The 19,597-nt window shown below is 36.3% G+C and overlaps 1 protein-coding gene across 1 annotated transcript; it reads right to left on the bottom strand.

Annotated features, from left to right (window-relative positions):
- Nucleotides 1–947: 947 nt before the first annotated feature.
- LOC111346541 (uncharacterized) lies at nt 948–18,556 on the bottom strand. The gene is made up of 22 exons (XM_088749537.1): nt 18,229–18,556; nt 17,001–17,072; nt 16,428–16,499; nt 16,085–16,156; nt 15,670–15,741; nt 15,361–15,435; nt 14,162–15,158; nt 13,878–13,959; nt 13,315–13,377; nt 13,089–13,169; nt 12,783–12,827; nt 12,386–12,436; nt 10,921–11,019; nt 10,570–10,626; nt 9,538–9,585; nt 6,054–6,098; nt 5,566–5,622; nt 5,324–5,371; nt 5,038–5,094; nt 4,781–4,825; nt 4,268–4,319; nt 948–3,402 (listed from the first exon to the last, which is right to left on the bottom strand). The coding sequence occupies exons 1-21, from the start codon at nt 18,333–18,335 to the stop codon at nt 4,288–4,290; spliced, it is 2,277 nt and encodes a 758-aa protein (XP_088605663.1). The 5' UTR covers nt 18,336–18,556; the 3' UTR covers nt 948–3,402; nt 4,268–4,287.
- Between the last annotated feature and the right edge of the window lie 1,041 nt (nt 18,557–19,597).

The raw sequence follows: 19,597 nt of genomic DNA, 5'->3' as shown, positions 1-19,597 counted from the left end.
AAGTTTTCTGTAAAACAAATGCGGCAAGGAAAACGACGCCTAGAAGCAACAGAATTGAAAATCAACAAGGCAAACGACTCAAAATCAGTTTTCCTGCGGGAAAGTCTGGCGCGTGCGCATACGTTCTTCAGCTCTGTTACCATTTCTGCTGTTGGACTCCATTTCTAGCAACGGCCACAATACTTTCATTGAAGTGGTATAAAGTAATTCAGAAACTGCGTCTCAGCCACACTCGGTCTTTCTCTACTCGCTAGTAAAAGCGGATAGGCGTCGTAGTCGACAATACGCGCTAAAGAACCAAACTCATACCATGCTATTATACAGTCATGTCAAAAGCACAAATTAAAGTGATAAAACCTCTGTCTTGAGGTGGAGTTCAAAGCTTAGCTTGCCCCACCAATTTATACAGAAAAGAGCTGAAAATTTCAAGAGAATTTATGTTCGAATATGTTTTTAAATGAATGTTGTACTTGTAATTATGTGTACGAAAACAGGTTAGCCGCTGAAGTATCCATTTTCAAACAAATAAACATTTGCGCCTTTAAATTTATTGGAATGTGTCATCATAAAAAAAGATTGATGAAGTTGTGTTCCGAAGGAATTAAATTTGTGAAGTAACCTTTTCATGGCATTTTTGTTTTGTTCTCTTTAAAGGCAAAGCGGTTGTTGGGCTCGGAGAAGAGAGGTGACGCCTTTCTTTGAATTAAGAAACATTCAAACTGAATAATTTATTAAAACGAATGTTCGATATTATGAGTAATTCAAGGCCATTTACCTACCCCCTCACCCAGTGCAATCAAGGCTCGCTTAGGACAAGAGATACAGAAATCATTTTTGTATCAGTTCACTTTAAGACAGGCCATTGTTACACATAATCCATACTGTGGATGAAATTGAAGCGAGACTTCGAAACTTCCGAAAGGGTAAACCATGAACGGACTCATGTGTAAGGTCTTTCAGATGTTTTATTGAAGGCTTCGTTTTACAATAAATCTTAACTTGGTGTCATTTTCCTCTAAATGCCACTTTTGCTTCAAAGATATTCCTACAGTAAACTAGTCATGTTTGATGAACACGTTTGAACAAAGCTTTCAAACAGTTTGAATACCACATAATACAATGAACTAGAGTTAAAGTGAGTTAAAAAAAAATGTAAAAATGAACTACAAAATTAGACTTCAAAACGCTACCAAATACTTATTTTTGTGGTATCCAAAGACTTTTTTCCTTTTTTTTTTTGTGTTATGGTTAATATCAATAATAATGACGAATTATGTTAAAAAAAGTGACAGACGTCACTGCAACTCCCAATGATTATAATGTTCGTAAACGAGTTATAAAAATTCTAGAAATGAGCTATTTAGATCACTTGTATTCTATAAAAAAAAATCTGTAACAACCGACGTCTTACCCGTTATATTTTCCTGTTTTTCTCTTCTTTTTTTGTACACTTTTATCGGTTTTATTTATTTAGTTTAATTTAATCTAAATGGCGTAAAACTCTCTCATGCCAGTTGTGGGAATGAACTATTGAAATTGTTCTTGTTACTCATTACCCAAACATCTTTCTAATTTCTTTTTAATAATCTGCGATTATGACAAACGTCGAAACGTTGCGGAAATCACGTCACTCTACCTTTAACTACCATAATGTTCTCATGAGAGTTACAAAAATTCAAGAAATTAGCTACTTAGATCATTTATTTCTACCAAATCTTTCATAAGTAACGTCTTTACCAGTAAGTTTTTCAATTTTTCTGCATTTTTACCTTAGTTTGTAATTTTGAACTAAAGATACATGTGAAATGAAACAATTTGACACGTAATCTGTAAGTAATGAACTATTTAGGTTACCAGCCTGCCACCAAATATCTAGTGAATGATGTTTTGACCGGTACACTTGTCTAAGTCTTTCTTGTCAAATGTTAGATGATTCATCGTTCACAACGATTAAAATGCAATCTGAGAGCGAATTACTCTTAAACGAGTTAAACAAAATTCTAGATATGAGCTATCTAAATCTTTGTTTTACTGATAAATCTCCGATAATTCTTACTAAAGCGCGTCGTTGTTCTACTATTGTGATCGCATCATTAGCCCTTTTTGTTCTTTTCAATATTAGATGTATTGATGTAAATTTGGTATTAAGCAGAAAAATTCGGAAAAGAGGGAAGTAAAATTCTGAGATAGTCTTGACCCGTACAAGTCTCTGAGTTGTTCCTGTCATAGATGCTTTTTCCTTTTCCGTTCGAATGAAAAGCAATTATAGGGCGAGTGATTCTCTCAAAACGAGTCGCATTTGCGCATTTGATCATATGTAAATGGATTTGCGCACTACAAATATTAAACTATAATTATTATTATTATTATTATTATTATTATTACGAGTCAAAAAACACTCTTAAAATAAGCTTTTAGATCATTGTTATACTGCCGCTAAAATTTCTGATAGTTGATTTAACGGATTTCCCCCAATTTAATTCTAGGTGTTTGTTCAATATTTGCTTGTCTGTTTTCCAAACTAGAGATACCATTGAAACTGAACTTTCGAAACTTAATTTAAGCGTTAATTAAACATTTGCTTCGGTCAGCTATGATTTAAGTCCTATTAACAAATCGCAGTTTTGAGAAAAACTGAGATAGAAGCGGGGAAGAAATTTATTCAGGACATCGAATTCCTTATAAACTAAGAACAAGCTCCGAACAAGCTAAAAAATTACCATGGTAATGAGCTAAACATTACTTTTAAAACGGTGGAGCATTTCTAACCAAAACATTTACTAAGCTATATTGATATTGATAATAAGGAATAACGTCAATGGGTAGATCAGCATGCACACTAAAATGTCTTATTATATCAGGAGCGTAACCAGCTTTTCGACTTGTCGTGGGCCTCCACCATGAGAAAGTTCAATTTTTGTTTTAAAATTTGCGAGAGTTCTATTTTAAGAGTCAAACAGGCGAAAGAAAAATTGTAGGCCCAACCGCACAGGACTTTAACCTGGCTGCACCCGTGATATCGTTGTGTTTCCCCTTTATCCATCAGGTTTGAATGTCTTCTAAGAACTATGGTGCACAGAAACATGCTAACAGTAACAGACTTAGAGTATCAGGTAGACATACATGTTACATGTTACATCCATAACAAAACGCAACGAATATGGCCTGCCGCTACATGCCTACTCAGGTATCCTACCTATGTAACCAAGTAATGAAGAGTTCAGACAAGAAGCTTATTAACTAATGTAAACATCGAACCGATTAAAGAAAACGAAATTAAAATCATATTTTTCTGACTAAGATATTACCACATACAATACATATAAATTCCTACTCAAGAGTTATTTTTTCCTTTTCCTTGAATCTTCTAATCTTTCTGTAGCCCTCGCGGTGTCCATAGTACTGGTAATGTTAAATGTTTGAGGCAAAGGGAAAAAGCACGCTTAATACAAATTCATTCATCAATACGTTGGCTACTTGATTTACCGACCCGATAGTCAGTCAGTCAGGTGTAATCGGCACCTTGATTGAGGCAGCGATAATACAAATCAGTTAGTCTGTAACCATACCTACTGGTCGAGTGGACAGTCTGCCAGACAGTCAGGCAGATAGTCAGCCGATCTGTGATTCTGCTACAGTTTAGCTAGTCAATTTAATCTCGCAGCTTTCTGGCCAGCTGACCAGCTAGTCAGTTGACCAGACTGTCAATCATTAAGCTGGTTAGTAAATTAAGGACCGCAGGCAAGTATGAACTTATAACCATATGGAACGAGTGCACTCCTCGGTGCAGCCCATTAGCCACCCAGTAGTTTTTTGTCACACTTTTTCAAATCACACATCAACAATGAGCAGGATGCCTGGAAAAGTTTTGCAGGTGACTTTGAATAAAGACTTCTTATCTCCGAACATAGCTCCAATCATTGCAAGTGCAGTGAAATCTCAAGTTTGAGATTGGTTTGAGTTAGCACGGGGTTAAAAAATTTAGAGTTACGTTGTGTGACTGGAATAAAAAAATTCAGTTTTGATTCAGATTATATCATACAGATCGGGCTCAAGGAACTGAAGGTTGAAGTAATCATGAACTATACATGCATATACACTGTATCGCATCGTAGATTTCACCCTACATCTCAAATATGAAATACGATACGTTTGATAAGATACATGTAATAATCGAAATTCAACTTCTTTAATTTTAAGGGCTTTGTTTTTAGGCACCTTTTCGGTCAGCGATTAAAGCAAACGTAATAAGCATTTCATTTTTTACCTTGGTTCGAGAGCAGAGAACTAAAGCCTGGTATCAAACACTTCTTTTTCTCCTGGATGGAATACCAAAAGAGACAGAAATAGAAATTCATTACAATGATATGAATCAGTTGTTACAAGAGATTATGAATTGACTTCTGCAAACACAATTCTTGCTTGTCTGTGTAGACGAATGTTTTGAAAATTGAGGTACACAACATTAATTATAGTTGCTATTTCTATTCAAGGGATGTACAGCAAGGTAGCTATGTTTTCTGTATTTGAGCAAATACCTGTCTCGCTAAAAAAATGTTACAAAAAGTGAGACAGCTCCACATTATAGAAGTCAGTATTTTAAGATAGGTTTTGACCCTTCATCACAACGAAGTATGAAAATACTCTTTTATCTCTCAACTGATCTGGTCACTTCTGATGTGGATAGTGACGTTTAGACCGAATACTTCAAGCCTTCTAGAAGCAATGTGTTGGAGTGATTATACGTCATATCTGTTGGCTAATTTAGAAGGAAAGTTACCTTCCTCTGCGAGGTCCATGTCCGGCTCAAACGCATTCTCTTCTTCTTCAAATCAGAAATGATGTATTAAAAAAAATTACTTTAGTACTTGATCGTTCAATATTGTCTCTGTTAAGCGCCTTAAAAAATTGTTAGGCCTTGATGAATTTTTCCACTAGAATTTATCCAGTGATTACCAAGTTATAAAAGATGCTTCAAGAACTCACAAAATGCCTTAATATCTTGAATAACTAATCAAGACGACAATCACCCTTTACCGTTATCACTGGGCACTGGGATCTCTTCGCTTGCTATTTGCTCCTCAGATTCACCAGCTGCGTGAAAGCAAAGTTATTAATTACAATGCAGTATTTGCATAATTACAAACATTGTTCCTCCGTAGGCTGACAAATAAATGTAAATAAATAAGGTGGTCTGCAGGGTAAACCCGGCCCATGGCCTGCTAATAAGCCAACAAATTGACCCAGTTACCTGTCAAGTTCATAACACATGTTAAACAACGTAACCAGGTGTCGTTTCTAAAAAACAACTCATTGTCTTTACCTTCCTCAGTTAGCTTTTTGCGTTCTGGCTTACTTTCTCCTTCTTGACCTGCAGAAGTACGATTGAAAAAGAAATAGTACTTATTGAATTATGTTCATTTGAGTACTTGTAATATTGCAAAGTGGGCGAGAATTGTGGGTGGATTACAATGGACAGCACATAACCTGAATATTCGATAGTATTAAGATAGCGCCTTAATCTCCTAAGGACTAATCAAGAACCACTCTCTCTCTCTCCTTTACCTTGCTCACTAGACACTGGAATCTCTTCACTCTCCATCTGATCCTCAGGTTCACCAGCTGCGTGAAAGTAAAGTTCGGTTCATTAGAATAAAATATTGATGCCTTTAAGGTTACGAATGAGATCTCATTGAGAATTACAGTCACTGTCACTGCGGAGGCTAGCACAAATGCCTTCATATAGATACAGGAGCCTTGATATACAGCCGGCTCACCGTCTGCCATCCAGCCAGAAATTTCACCCAGCTAGTTGTTAAGTCAACAAACAGCTTGTCCTGTACGCTGGAATAAATGCAAGATATGTTGGACAGTGTATGTGGGGCTTTATGTCATGTAATGTTGTTATGTTAATGTTATGTTATGTAATATGTGTGACATGATGAGGAAACCTGACCTCGTGCAAAGAGATGTTTTTCGAAAAATAAAGAGTAATTTGCCATTCTCAAGCGGACAACATGTACAGTTCCTGAAAAGCAATTAATTTTTTGTACCTTTAGTTGGCTCCTTGGGCTTAGACTTACTTTCCTCTTCTTGACCTGCACATGTAGATTTACAATAGAATGCATTAATCCAGTTGTCTAAATTTGATTAAAATGCAAGCCGTTTTGGTCGCCAAAAGGGGGCTCATGGTCCCAGGCGGTCCTTGCGTAAACCGCGGAAACTGGGGATGAGAGTTCGAACCATTTGTGTTATCGTGAGCCCGCTCTTCGTAAACAACGTAATTTACAGAATGCTGTGTTTTGTGAAGACCGATTTGCAAATATTCCTGTCTTATAAGTTCATCCCACATGCAAACGCACACGTCGGTCGTGGAAGGCCCACGCTAGATGATGTCCAGTGTTTTCGGAATGGATCGGTCCACGAACTTCATTGCTTGAAAGCTAGCCAAATGTGGAAAGTTCACACTAGTTCTCACGAGATAAAAAATGAGCCATATGTGCGTTCAAACTACGAAAATACTGGCAATACTGTAACGGCCGATGTAACAACAAACTATGATGCTGAGACGAACGCCTCACTTGCTGAGAAAATCAAGACTGTTCGTGAACACGACTTTAAAGCTGGCGCTAACAACAGCGAATTGGATGATGATACTGTCAGAAGCAACTTAAATAGTGAGATACATATGATGCACGATCCTCGCAGTAGATAGCGCTATTTAAGCAATAGCGAAAATCAGACCTGAAAAAAGTCAGGCCTGTACGGGATTCGAGCCACTGACCTCCTCGATACTACTGCAGCGCTCTACCAATTGAGTTAACAAGCCAACTGGGAGCAGGCCGTTAAGTTGATTCGTAATAAACCCGTGAAAGTGATAAATGGGATACAATGAAATATATGAAGTTCATATATTTTGTACTGCGGTACTGCATATATTTTGTACTGATTTTTTTCAGGTCTGATTTTCGCTTTTGCTTAAATAGCGCTATCTACTGCGAGGATCGTGCATCATGTGTATCTTATACCGCAGTACAAAATTTTTTTTTTTCAGGTCTGATTTTCGCTATCTAATACCGCAGTACAAAATATATGAACTTCATATGTTTCATTGTATCTCATTTCAATAGTAAGGTTAAATATATAACCTTAGCCCTTCAGTTAAATATCCTGTTTCTATCACTGGTTTTTATTGGGTTCAGTACTTGTAAGGTACGATTTGGTATTTCGTACATGATCACTATTAACAAATGGTTCAAGCGTTAGCGTGCGTTCATCAAGACTTAAAGCACGGGGGAAGTTTGGAGAGCATGAAAGATGCCTAAGAGTTGCACGAGTCGCAGCCGAGAGCAACTCTAGCTTCTTGAATGCTCTCCAAACTTCCCAAGTGCTTCACGTCTCGATGAACGCACAGGTGACACATAAACCAATTGTTTTATAACATATTCAACGCTGTAGTTTAGGCATAAAGGGCAGAAACTCCCTCTACTACTTTCGGAAAAGCATTACGCTATGCTTCAATGACACGTCTTAGATTGGTCAAAAACTGACAGGTGAATTCATGCGTGGAAATGAAGTTAGAGTTGCGAAACGAGATGAAACCGTTGATTATTTTGTTTACCCTTTCTCTGGGTTCTTTCTCGGGAGTTAAAAACTCCATTCCCAAAAAAAAGTAGGCAGATTTCCACCGCCTTGTTCGCTTGTTGCCATGTCTAGTTTAACTGTTTGCGGAGGTTTTCACCGTTTTTTAATGAAAAATGCTGAAGTCACTCGCGGGGCATTTGTTTGCAGACGTCACCAGCGTGTACAATGGGATACTGAAGTACGCTCGCGCAACTGAATTTGATTGCTTAACAATTTGGTTCATGCTTTAACGTGCACTATCGAGTTATGGAGCAAGAGGGAAGTTTAGCTTCTTGAGTGCTCTCTAAACTTCCCATGTGCTCCATAACTCGATAGTGCACAGCTAAAAGCATGAACCAATTGTTTTATAACATAGCCGGAGGAATTGTGCATTAAATCCGACGCGAAAAACGGACAACAATATCAGAAGTGATTGTTCGCGGTAAGTGAAATATTAAGCAAAGTAGGAATTGGTTTTATTTCTAAATTTCTGTTGAAAGCTCGAGTTTTATTTTACTGCAGTTTAAATACAAAATTCAAAGGGTCGGAAAATTGTCTTCGCTTTGGGACTGGTGGGCCGAGTCTCTGTTTGCATCCATTATTGTTGCGGAATATATTATCTTTCCCCGCGCTAACAATGGCTGCTCGAGCGAAAAAAAAATTTCTAGCGAAGCGATTTGCTCACGCTATCAGCGTGCAGTATTGGGATTTTGAGCACGCGTTCGTATAATGAATTTGATTGTGCGGTTCTGCTAGCTATGTTGTAAACGAATTTTCAAGCTATATTATACTTGGGTATATCAACAAAGTTGAAATGGTAAATTGGCCATCGTAATGATTACAAAAGCTGACGTTTCGAGCGTTAGCCCTTCGTCGGAGCGAATAGAGGAATTGTGGGTTGTGTGTGCTTTTAAAGGCAGAAAATGGAGCTACGTTATTGGTGGGAGCATGGCAACGAGAAAAACATGAATAAATTAGTGGAATGAAAAGCGTTCGTTGATCCCTGTGGGATTTAGACTGCCGGTTTGAAAGATAAAACGCTTTTCATTCCACTAATTTATTCATGTTTTTCTCGTTGCCATGCTCCCACTAATAGCGTAGCTCCATTTTCTGCCTTTAAAAGCACACAAAACCCACAATTCCTCTATTCGCTCTGACGAAGGGCTAACGCTCGAAACGTCAGCTTTTGTAATCATTACGGTGGCCAATTTACCATTTCAACTTTGTTGATATATCCAAATTTATTTCGTTACTCCCACCGACGCAGCCCCAAACAGTTTCTTTCGAAACTATCAGCCTTTATTCATTTATATTATACTTGTACTCGTGTTTGGTGTGAATGCCAAGGCTATAAAAAAAGCCCGAGTGAACGCTCCTCGAGCGTCTAGTTTTTTCAATAGAAATTACATTAGTACGTACTCAGTCGTCGATTTTGTTTTACTCAAGCTTTTAAAAAGTCGTTAATCTTGAACCAATTGTTAGGTATTATGCCCAGTGATTACCAAGGTAAAAAAGAAAAAAAACAAACTCTTCGATAACTGATACAGTGCCTTGAGTGATTTACAAAAAAAACTACTTTCTCCTTTACTTTTGTCACTAGGTCCTGGAATCTCTCCTCTCTCCACATGCTCCTCACCTTTACCAGCTGTGTGAAAGCAAAGCTGTTAATAAAGTTATATAGGATTTCATTGAGAGCTGCTTTCACTGTCACTGCGTAGGCTACCACATATGTCGTCAACTAGTTACCAGGGTCTTAATAAATAACCCGGCTCGCTGACCGCTCTCAAACCAGAAAACTTACAAACTGGCCGAGTTAGTCGTTGAGATCATGAAAATCTTTCACTGTAGGCGAAAATAAATGCAACACAAGTCGGACAAATGTACAGTTCCTAAAAATCAATACATTCTTTTTACCTTCCTCAGTCGACCTTTCAGGTTCAGCCTTACTTCCTCCTTCTTGACCTGTGCAATTAGATTTAAAATTCATTGCATTAATCCAATCATTTAAATCTGACTACTTGCATTTGATGGAGGGATTGAGTAACAGGAACATAACGTGAGTTTTCGAGAGCATTAAAGCAGTCAACTGCAAACTTTATCAACTTTTGGAATCTTTGACGAGGGGACGTTAATTAACGCAATTGATATTGTCTCTGTTACTGCTGATACTGGATGAGTGCGTAACCATGACTGGGCTGGGAAGGAGGGGAAAGAACAATTACAACGATCGTAGGAACAAAAAAGGTGATCAAATGTCAACAAAATGTCTGTCAACTTCTAGCCAGGCGCAGCATGTAGGCGTGGGGCTAATCAAATTATTCCCCTCGGAATATGAACCCCTGTAACGTTAACTTCATCAAAACAGCAAACCAAAAATGACTCAATGTCAAGCTACTGCTCGTTTTTCTAGAACTACCTTATATTGAAAGTTTCTGATATTATGAAGGTATTATGCTCATTGAAACCCGCCATAATCCCTATATATTTCAACTATTATATTAACAGCTATAAGCTACACCGATGATGACTGTCCATCATTAAGGAAGGGCTCTTGCAAGCAGCTTAACCTTCGGTCACTTCTGTTTTCTGTCTGTAGATCCATCATGATAATTAATTCCATATAGAAGAGTACGTTAAAAAGAACTAGAATTTTGAACCTAAGAACGGTCCATCGGTGTTAGACACTTCTACTTACACAGATATTCAATTATTACCTTCTTTTTTTGGCTACTTCAGTAAATGATTTATTTGATAGAATAGTACATTACCACTCAGTAATTCAACATTTTGCTTTACTTAAGCGTTTTCAAAAAGTCATTGATTTTTAACCAATTTCTCCAATAGCATTTTTTCCAGTGACTATCGAAGTAAAAGCGAGGCTGCGATTACTCATTAAGTGGCTCAACCTCTTGAGTGACCAATCAAAAACCATTCTCTCTCCAATACCTTTGTCACTGGGCCCTGGAATGTCTTCACTCGCCACCTCCTCCTCAGGTTTGCTAGCTGTATCAAAGCAAAGTTATAAATTAGAATAAAGTATGAATGCCTTCAAGGTAATGTTTTGGATTTATGTCATATATTATATGGACTCTTACTCTCACGAGTAGACTAAAACAACTTCTGTCAAATAAATTTGTGAAACGGTCTACATAGTAAACTCATTGCTCGCTTTTAAACAAGCAAATTGGCCCAGTTAACCACCTGTCAAGCTTATGAACAACACACATTGTAAGCAGGAGTAAATACAACATATGTTAAACAATTCGGAGTTCAAAAGATAAATTCATTGCTTTTTACCTTCGCTTGTGGGCTTTCCGGGGGCAAGCTTACTTTTTCCCTCTTGCACTACACAAAAAGGTTTTAAAAAGATTGCATTAATAAAACGATATAAATTTGATTATTTGCATTCCATGAAACTATCGAGAATTTTGGGTGGGGCACCAGGGACAGCACTTAACCGCAATTTCGAAGTAGTGTTTAAACAGTCAGCTGTGAACTACTATCACTTCTTAATATCTTTGTTGAAGGGCCTGTAATCTCAGTTATCACTATTTTCTCCGTAAACTCCGGTCCTGGATTAGTGCAATAAGTGCATACCCTTGACCTACATGCAACTGCCCGGTAACTTTTTAAAAGCAATAATAATAATAATAATAATAATAATAATGAAAGATCAAGCTAGTACTCGCTTTCCCTTATAATTTTTTTACAACCTTGAAATTCATGTCTCTTTATCTTATTTAAATCAAAGTTCTATATTTAAAACGTCCAATAATCGCGATATATTTTGAACCTTCTATCAGTTGCTACAGTTACAACTACTGTCCGTCATAAGAAAGGTTTCTACAAGCACGTACCCTCTCCTTCAGTCACCTACAATTTTTTTCTGTAGATCCATTAGGATATTTAACAATGTTAATTAGCACTTTCATAGAACTAAGTAATTTTCAACATTAGAACCTTGCATCGGTGTAGACACATAATTACCTCCTTTTCGTCTTTTTCGTCGGTATTTGCTTTCTCCATGATGAACGGTTACTGCAGCAATATCAAGTGCGCCCTTTATTTGACTAAACTGATACTTGTTTCGTAAAGGCTCAAAAGCTGATTACTCAACTTATTCGAATCTTTCTACGTGTAGATATAAACATAACTACTCACCCATATAAGGTAATTAGCAACGGGAGCAAGGACAGTTCTAAACAATAAGCACTGAGGAGCCTTAAATTTCACAATATACTTATACATCTATCTTAGTTAAATTCATGTACACTGATACTGATCCTTTGAAGGCTTTAACCTGGCGTGGATCATTTTCGGGGAAGAAATTTATTTGCGTGCCCTTTTGAGGTGAATGCTTCTAATTTTGACCAATATCCTTTAGTTTGTCACCTCAAGACCATCAATTGCATTTCTCTGACAACAGCCGACTTGTCGATTGGAAGTTTTTCAACTGCGATGATGCGTTAGGTTAAGTGAGAAAGGTGGGAAATACCTAGCTAATCACACGAACTCATTCATAAGACTAACTTAGAATCTGTGATTTGATTGGTGAGGATAAGGTTAATAATACAAAATACCGATCTTGTTGGTTTGACATAAAAAAAAAGACAAAACAAAAACAATGCAGTCAGGTACTCCATGCGCTAGCTTGGTAGTAGCAGCTAAAAAATTTGGGTGGTACAAGGCATCACTAGATTCATTGTTTTATAATATAGAATATTTTCTTTCAAAAAAATGAAAAATTGAAAAGGCCTTATACCTTTCATAGTCCTTTTAGTGGCTGGACGAATGTCAAAAGCAACCTCATAATCTGTTTAAAGGAAAAAGTCGAGTAAACCAAGTCATGATGCTTCTGTTTTGTGTTTTCTTCTTAAATATGATACTATTCAAATGCAACGGTAATAATATGTATATTCTATTAATTAATAATTGACGAAATATATTACAAAGTTATCTAGATATTAAAAAGGCCTATTATATCTTCGGTCAAGTTTATATGCAGAATTGGACGCATGCAAGCTTAAAAATATTTGCACTAAAGTTCTAGTAATCATGATAAATTAGAGTTCTCGATGGATATACACTTTTTATGTTACACAGCTCATATTTACATCTGCAAGAATGCGAGTTTTGTGTCAATTAACAAGTAATTATACCTGAGGAAGATGCACTTTCAGCCACTCTACAGGCTTGTTCCATCGCTGTCGACATAGCAAAGGGATTTTTTTAAGTTAGAGTTATTTATCATATAATAATTTGAAAGAATAAATATTCTGGTAGATTTAAATGATTAGACTACATGTACCTGCCAAGGGAGTTAGGTTGCAAAGCCATCAACAGCAGTATCAAGGTTGCAAGTTTTTCGGGTCGAATAATATCCTTAATATGTTTCCCATATAATTGTTTTACTTCACTATTTACAAATTGGTGTCTAAAAATAAGTAAACAGAGGGAGCACTGACCTGGTTGCGGAGTAGGCAATTCAGGGGCTTCCACTTCTGGAATATCGTGTTGGTTTATTACTTGCATTTCAATATGTTCTCCTATGGGGAAGAAGATGAAAGAAAAAAAAAACAGGATTACTAACAACTTTTCCATCTTTTCTTTTCTTTGATTTACACAAAAAAATTCCCAGGTAGAGAGGGGATATTTTATGTATAATTACGTTGAGAAGAGCTATATTTTTACCCTCTTCGTTGATAGCATGTGCATCTTCATTTCCAATCTGTCCCTGCTGGTCATTTTCTGCTTCTTCTATGTTATAAAACAACCAAAAACAGAGAATAAGTCCATGTCAGACTTTCCCAATCATTTATTACATAAAAATCATTCCGCTACAAGTTAGGTTTGTATTAATCTTCTTACCTTGAAATTGAAGACAGAGGTTGATTCTTTTATATTTTGATAATAATATTATTTACAAATTTCCGTTCACATTCTTATTCAAAAGGGTTCGGCGAATAGCTTCAATTTGCTTCGACATTCCCAATACATGGCTTTGAAGATACTAACCTCCACAAATCGAACTGAAATAATGATTTCTTATTGGGTCGACCCCTATTAAACTATCTTTGTCCCCATTTCTGATTGCTTTTCGTACGCCTCAGGTGTAAAAAATTTAGAACAAACTATTGAAAGGAAACTTGTTTGTCATTACAAAATTTATTAAACCTTGAAGTTTTTTTTTATTTCGAGGTGGGAAGTACCATTATTGTTGTCAAATTTGCTATTTTAATAATGGAAAACTGTACCTTCTTGATTTTGTCCTCTGCACAAAATAGATCGAACATTGGACCACAACTTCCTCAGTTTAGGTTTCAATATAGCTTGGACCTGTACATTTGAAATTTACGGAGAAGTTTGTGTAAGACTTTCGAATAATCTCTTATAAATCTAGGTAGGTCTCCATGGTCATTGTTTATTATGTCAGTCGTTACAATTACAAAATTAAGTTGCCAGCCTGCTCTGACACGAAAGCAAATTCGAACATGGCAGTCATGTCCTATTTAAAAGTGATAAAAAATAAACCCCTTACCTGTGGAGTAGAAAGTGTATACAGCAATGGGTTGATAGCTGAATTGATCGGCAGAGCGAACACCGCAATCCACACTGCTAGATCGCCAGGTGGATCAAATGTTTTCTCGACGTGAGACTTGATGCCGATAATAATGATTGGTATCCAACACAGGAAATCGGTCAGAAGAATGAAGAAGACTCTTTTGGCGAGTGCTCTTTCTCTTTTGGCCTGCACACCTTGTGCTCTTGCTTGTATTTCACGAACAGTTCCATGTGTACCGAGCCGTCTACTTGAAGACCATGATTTCAACAAGATCGCAATATAAGCCACCATAATGAAGATGAAAATAGAAAAATTTAAAACGAGAAAGATGGAAGTGGAGTATTCCCAGCCTTCTTGTAATTGCGGGGAAAGTTGCAGGGGCAGGCACACTACGTTTTTGCCATAATACCAGTCACCAAAATAGCGCATCCCAGAGATTGGAAGGAATGCCATAACGCCTCCCACCAGCCAAATAACTGCGCACATTAGACGAGCCTGCCTTGGCGTAAGTTCTGCAAAAGTGAAGGGAAACACAATGCTCTTGAGCCTGTCCCATGCAATCAAAGAAATCATCATAACTGACACCTCACTTGAAAGGATAGACATGGCGCCATTGAAATGACATAACCAGCCAGTGCGCCACTCGTAGTCGTGCAGGTAGTATTCCCCCGACCATTGCAGGTCTTTTATAGCTATAATGATAAGGTAAATACCCATGATGCCGTCTGAGATACCTAGATTCACCAACATGACAGACTGGACCATATTATTATCAGGGAAAAAATACTGCCATCCAACAACAAATATGGACCCAAACAGCGACAATAGACCGACAACCCAAAGACTTCTCCTTGGAGCAAGGTTACGGAACATGGAGTGACAGCTTGCGAAGTTGTCATTAAAAGAATATTCGCAATCGGCATCCTGCCTGAAAAGATCGAGGTGGCAGCACATCAGGTTGGTGTCCAAAGTCCTGGATTTCGAAAAAGAAAAGAAGAAATATTAACAGACTTACACGGATAGAAAACAATTGGCATTCAGTGATCTAGATACATTAAAGGTTAATTATCTGCAAACAATTAATAATTATTTATTGATTGATAACATACACTCTTATTAAAACAATTTTTTAGAGGGGTGACTGAAGTAATTTTTTATTATGGACCGAGTCTTACACTCTGATAATGTGCAGCAACTGCTGGGTGAAAAGTCCTTTAGGGAGCTCAGCCATCAGGTTGTAGTGCATAAACCTGCAATTAAAAAAAAAAATCAGTTTGGCTTCCTCCAAAAAATGTATTTGGAAGAATGAGATTCATTTATTAGTGTTAAAGAAAAACAGAAAGCACAAAAAAAAAACCGGAAAAAAAAAAAAAAAAAAACCCAAGAACCCTAAATATTTTATAAGAAAGCCCAGCTTTGTAATTAATTTTATGCAGTTAAGTTTACTAGCATAGATGAAAATCTCTCATTTGCCGTACACTTACAAAAATTGCAATTCGTGGGTATGGGCGAAAGTCGTGCTGGAAACGTTTTGTATCTTATTGCCGAAGATATCTCTGAAACGAATAACATAACTCACAATGAGTAAGTAGTGAGGGTCTCACGATGGTCTGTTTCCTCATAAATTTACATGGAACTGCTGTGAAACTGTCTGGCTCTCAACCATGGGTGTTCCCGTTTTACTTAAGTCTAACCTTGCTTGCTAAAAGTATGTTCATAAAAGACCATACTTTTAGTCAAACATAAATCACTACAGCAGTACTTTGTTGATCAGCTTATTTTTATTTACTTGATATTAGAATTTGTGAACTAAAATATCAGATTTGAAATGCTTCCATTATACTCTTTCCATTGCCTCAAGCATTCTAATTTTTTCTAGTTGAGATTAACTGTACTCACAGAGCTTTAAGCTTTTTGACGCCTTTAAAAATTTTGTCAGGCAAAGCCTCGATTTTGTTCTCCGAGAGATATCTTAAACAGGTGAAAGGAATAAAAGATAAATAATAAAATACAGTAACATAATATGATTGCAATTGGGTGTGGCATATTACACTTAATCGATGACAGAGTTAACATTACAATAATCTTGTAATTTTGTTATCAACTTAGTTGATAATGTAAAATGGCCTCCGTAAAGAATTTTAAAAAGCTGACGTTTTGAGCGTTAGCCCCTTGCCAGAGCTGCATATGGTTTGCGAATCCACTCGTCTTGGGAAAAGGTTTCAACTCTGAGTGTACTTACAATTCGATCAACTTTACTAAGCCCTGGAACTGATCTTCATGAAGCCTCTCAATTTTATTGTAGTCCAATTTCCTGAAGAAAGCACCATGGAAAGTTTAGACTAACATACGCAGATGTAGCTGTGGAGTGATATCTTTAACACAGCTGGTTTTTTTTTTCTTTTTTTAGGCCACTACCATAGTTCAGGTAAGGCGATGACAATGCTTTCTCTAATAAAATAGCTCTCAGTTGTTATTTCTTACTCTTCAAAGAAAAACATCAGACATCAGAAGAATACTTCCAAGGTTAAGCTGGAAAAATCCCAAGTTTATTCCCAAGCGCCTTCATGAGGTCTATTGTTTAAAGCTGAATTTGAAAAATGATTTATGATCCATTTCCTGTTAGAAATTACGAACTTATTGGGTAGTTTGATCCTCCAATACAATAATATCATATATAATATTTTAAAGGAAACTAATGTTTGCCTCCTAAAAGTACATTATAATTAGAGTTGTCATAATCTAGGAAGCTGTTGTATTTACCAATTGTAAAATTTTCAATATACTCTTTAATGTCCATAAGAATCTTACTCACAGAAATTCTACCGCTGTAATGTTTCTGAAGATGTGCGGTGGCAGATTTCCAAGTTCGTTGTTTGACAAATCCCTACAAGAGATCACCACAGTAACAAGGAATTTGCTAATGATAGAATTACCATCTAAACTGATTCATAGAATAATAATTATTGGCAGTTTGTGCTGAGAAACTTTCAAAAAGTGTCTTATTACTTGTGTAGTAGTCTCCCCTTTTCAGTTTATCTCCCCCAAATCTTTAGCACATATTCCCAGGAAGAAGTCTTATGTTTTCAAATATCCAGGTCAAGAAGACCCTAGCATATTAAACTTGCTAAGAACACAATAATGAAGAACAACTAGAACATGAGAACATCTCTCAACATTTTTGCAGAAAAAATGATATGAAATATGTTTCCCTTCTAAAAAATGAAAAGAGAAACCAGTCAAGAAAATATCCACCTTTGACCTTTTTTTCCAGGGGGGGGGGGGGGATAGAAACTCTTCACAGCAGTGAAATATTAAAAAAAAACAAAAACAAAAACAAAAGCAGAAAAATAGGTACAAAAAAAATAGCAACCCCACCTGTAGAAGAAAGATAATAACCAAATGCAAGCTATTTCTTTAGTCACAGCTACCATTATTTTCATCATCATTACCATTATTATCATTACTATTATTATTGTTATTACGTTTATTACTATTATATTACTATTTCATCATCATTACTATAATTATTACTATTGATATTATTACTAGCAAAAATATAAAATAATTACTTAGTAATTATTTTATTCTATTAATTGTAGGTGTCCCCTATTAGTAGAGGGCTTGCCTCTCGGCTAGCTTATTTTCCTGGCACTTAAATAAAGTTTCTATCTATCTATCTATCTATCTATCTATCTAATAGCAATATTATCTGGCTGGCGCAACTGTAGGTGAATGGTTAATCATATGTTAAAAGCTTGTACTTCATCCAGCAGAAAGAAATCTAGGAGTTGTTGAAGCTGCTATTAAACAGAAGCTTTTAAACTTTTAAACCTCCAAGTACCTTAGCATTACTTAACAAAGCACATCAGCTGCATAAAGTAGCATTCTGTTATTCATATACATGATCAGATTTACAAAGTCAAGCTGGAAAACTCTATGATGTTTGAGCTGTTACAGCTGTGCCTTTGTAAACAATATGATAAAAATGATCATTTGGTTCTACCCAATTATCTTCTTTGTTAAATAACCATTTCACTCACAGATGTATCAGCTTGGAAAGGCTACTAAAAAGTTGGTGTGGTAGATTCTTCAAGTTGTTATTTGACAGATAGCTGGTAGGAGTGATGAGACAAAAATGCCTTATCATTAAAACTGTAGCTCATACTTCATAAGAAAAAATACAAACAGAGGCTTGTCATCAAAAACTATAAAAAAGTTAATTGCAGTCAAATCTGGGCAATATACTTATTTTAGAGAAATGAATGTTTAATCGTTTGTCTCAAAATATTTGTCAAATGATGTAACGCCCGTTTATCTATAAAACCAGGATGAATAGCACCATTTTGTTTATTGCCTATAATGGTTACTGTCGAGTATATACATATTGCCCATCCATTTTGGTAAGGTCAATATTTCTAGCAAAAGGAGAAACTCGTAGCTGACAAATTTACATTTGCTAGCATGTCGAACTCTCTTCTCTTGTGTTGGGAGAGGTAGGCTGGTTCCCCTTTCACTTAAAATCATTCCTCTGGTAGAAATAATTAGAGAAATGATCGAGCCCTTGATCTCAGAAGATATCAAAATAGGTAAAATAAGGTAAAAATATCCCATAGTGACTGGAAAACTTATGGCACGCATGATTTCATTGTTGAAAGACTGCAGATCTTACAATGATCATTAGAAAAACAAAGATCAAATTTTGAGATGGTTAAATTAGTAGGTTATGTTTTTGATGCTTATGGGAATATAATTAGTTATGAAATATTACAAGTGGCTGATATTTCTTTCAGCCTTTAATAAATGTTTGGAATAGCAAAAAAGCGTTGAGCAGTCAGTAAGCTAATTTCTGAGGAAAGGATATGCAAAAAAACTCACAGTTCCTGCAGGTTTTCTAGATCTTGAAATAGTTCAGGAGGTAATTCATTGATGTTGTTGTCTTGCAACCATCTATGTTGAAGTAGAGAAACATAATTAGTTGTATCAAATCCAGCTATTTCTATCAAAGTAGCCTCTAACTGACCTTTCTTTTGCCATTGAAGGGAAAGAGAGATTAAAAGAAAATGAAAAAAAAAAAACATGGGCAAAACCAAGGACAAACAGGTGGTTTGGAAATGGAATGCTCCTACTTTATAAAAACATTTTTTCTAATACTGAGTTGCAACATTCAATTCACAACCTAACAAATGGCCACATTATGCAAAGCAATACTGTAATTGTGTCTTTTTCCACATTTTTTGTAAAGTTTAAATTATAAGTTATTTTCTTTGTATTAAGAATGTTTGCATTAAAAATGTGATTATCTGCTTTGGTTGATCCGTTTTCATTGCACTTCACAGCACAAGTCGTAATACAGATCTTGAATCACTTTGATCTAGCAAAGGAAAATGATAAACTGTTACGATGCAGAGT

Source organism: Stylophora pistillata, chromosome 2, assembly GCF_964205215.1.
Source record: "Stylophora pistillata chromosome 2, jaStyPist1.2, whole genome shotgun sequence".
NCBI lineage: Eukaryota > Metazoa > Cnidaria > Anthozoa > Scleractinia > Pocilloporidae > Stylophora > Stylophora pistillata.
The sequence above is the reverse complement of the archived record's forward strand: the minus strand, read 5'-3'. Positions and strand labels throughout refer to the sequence as shown.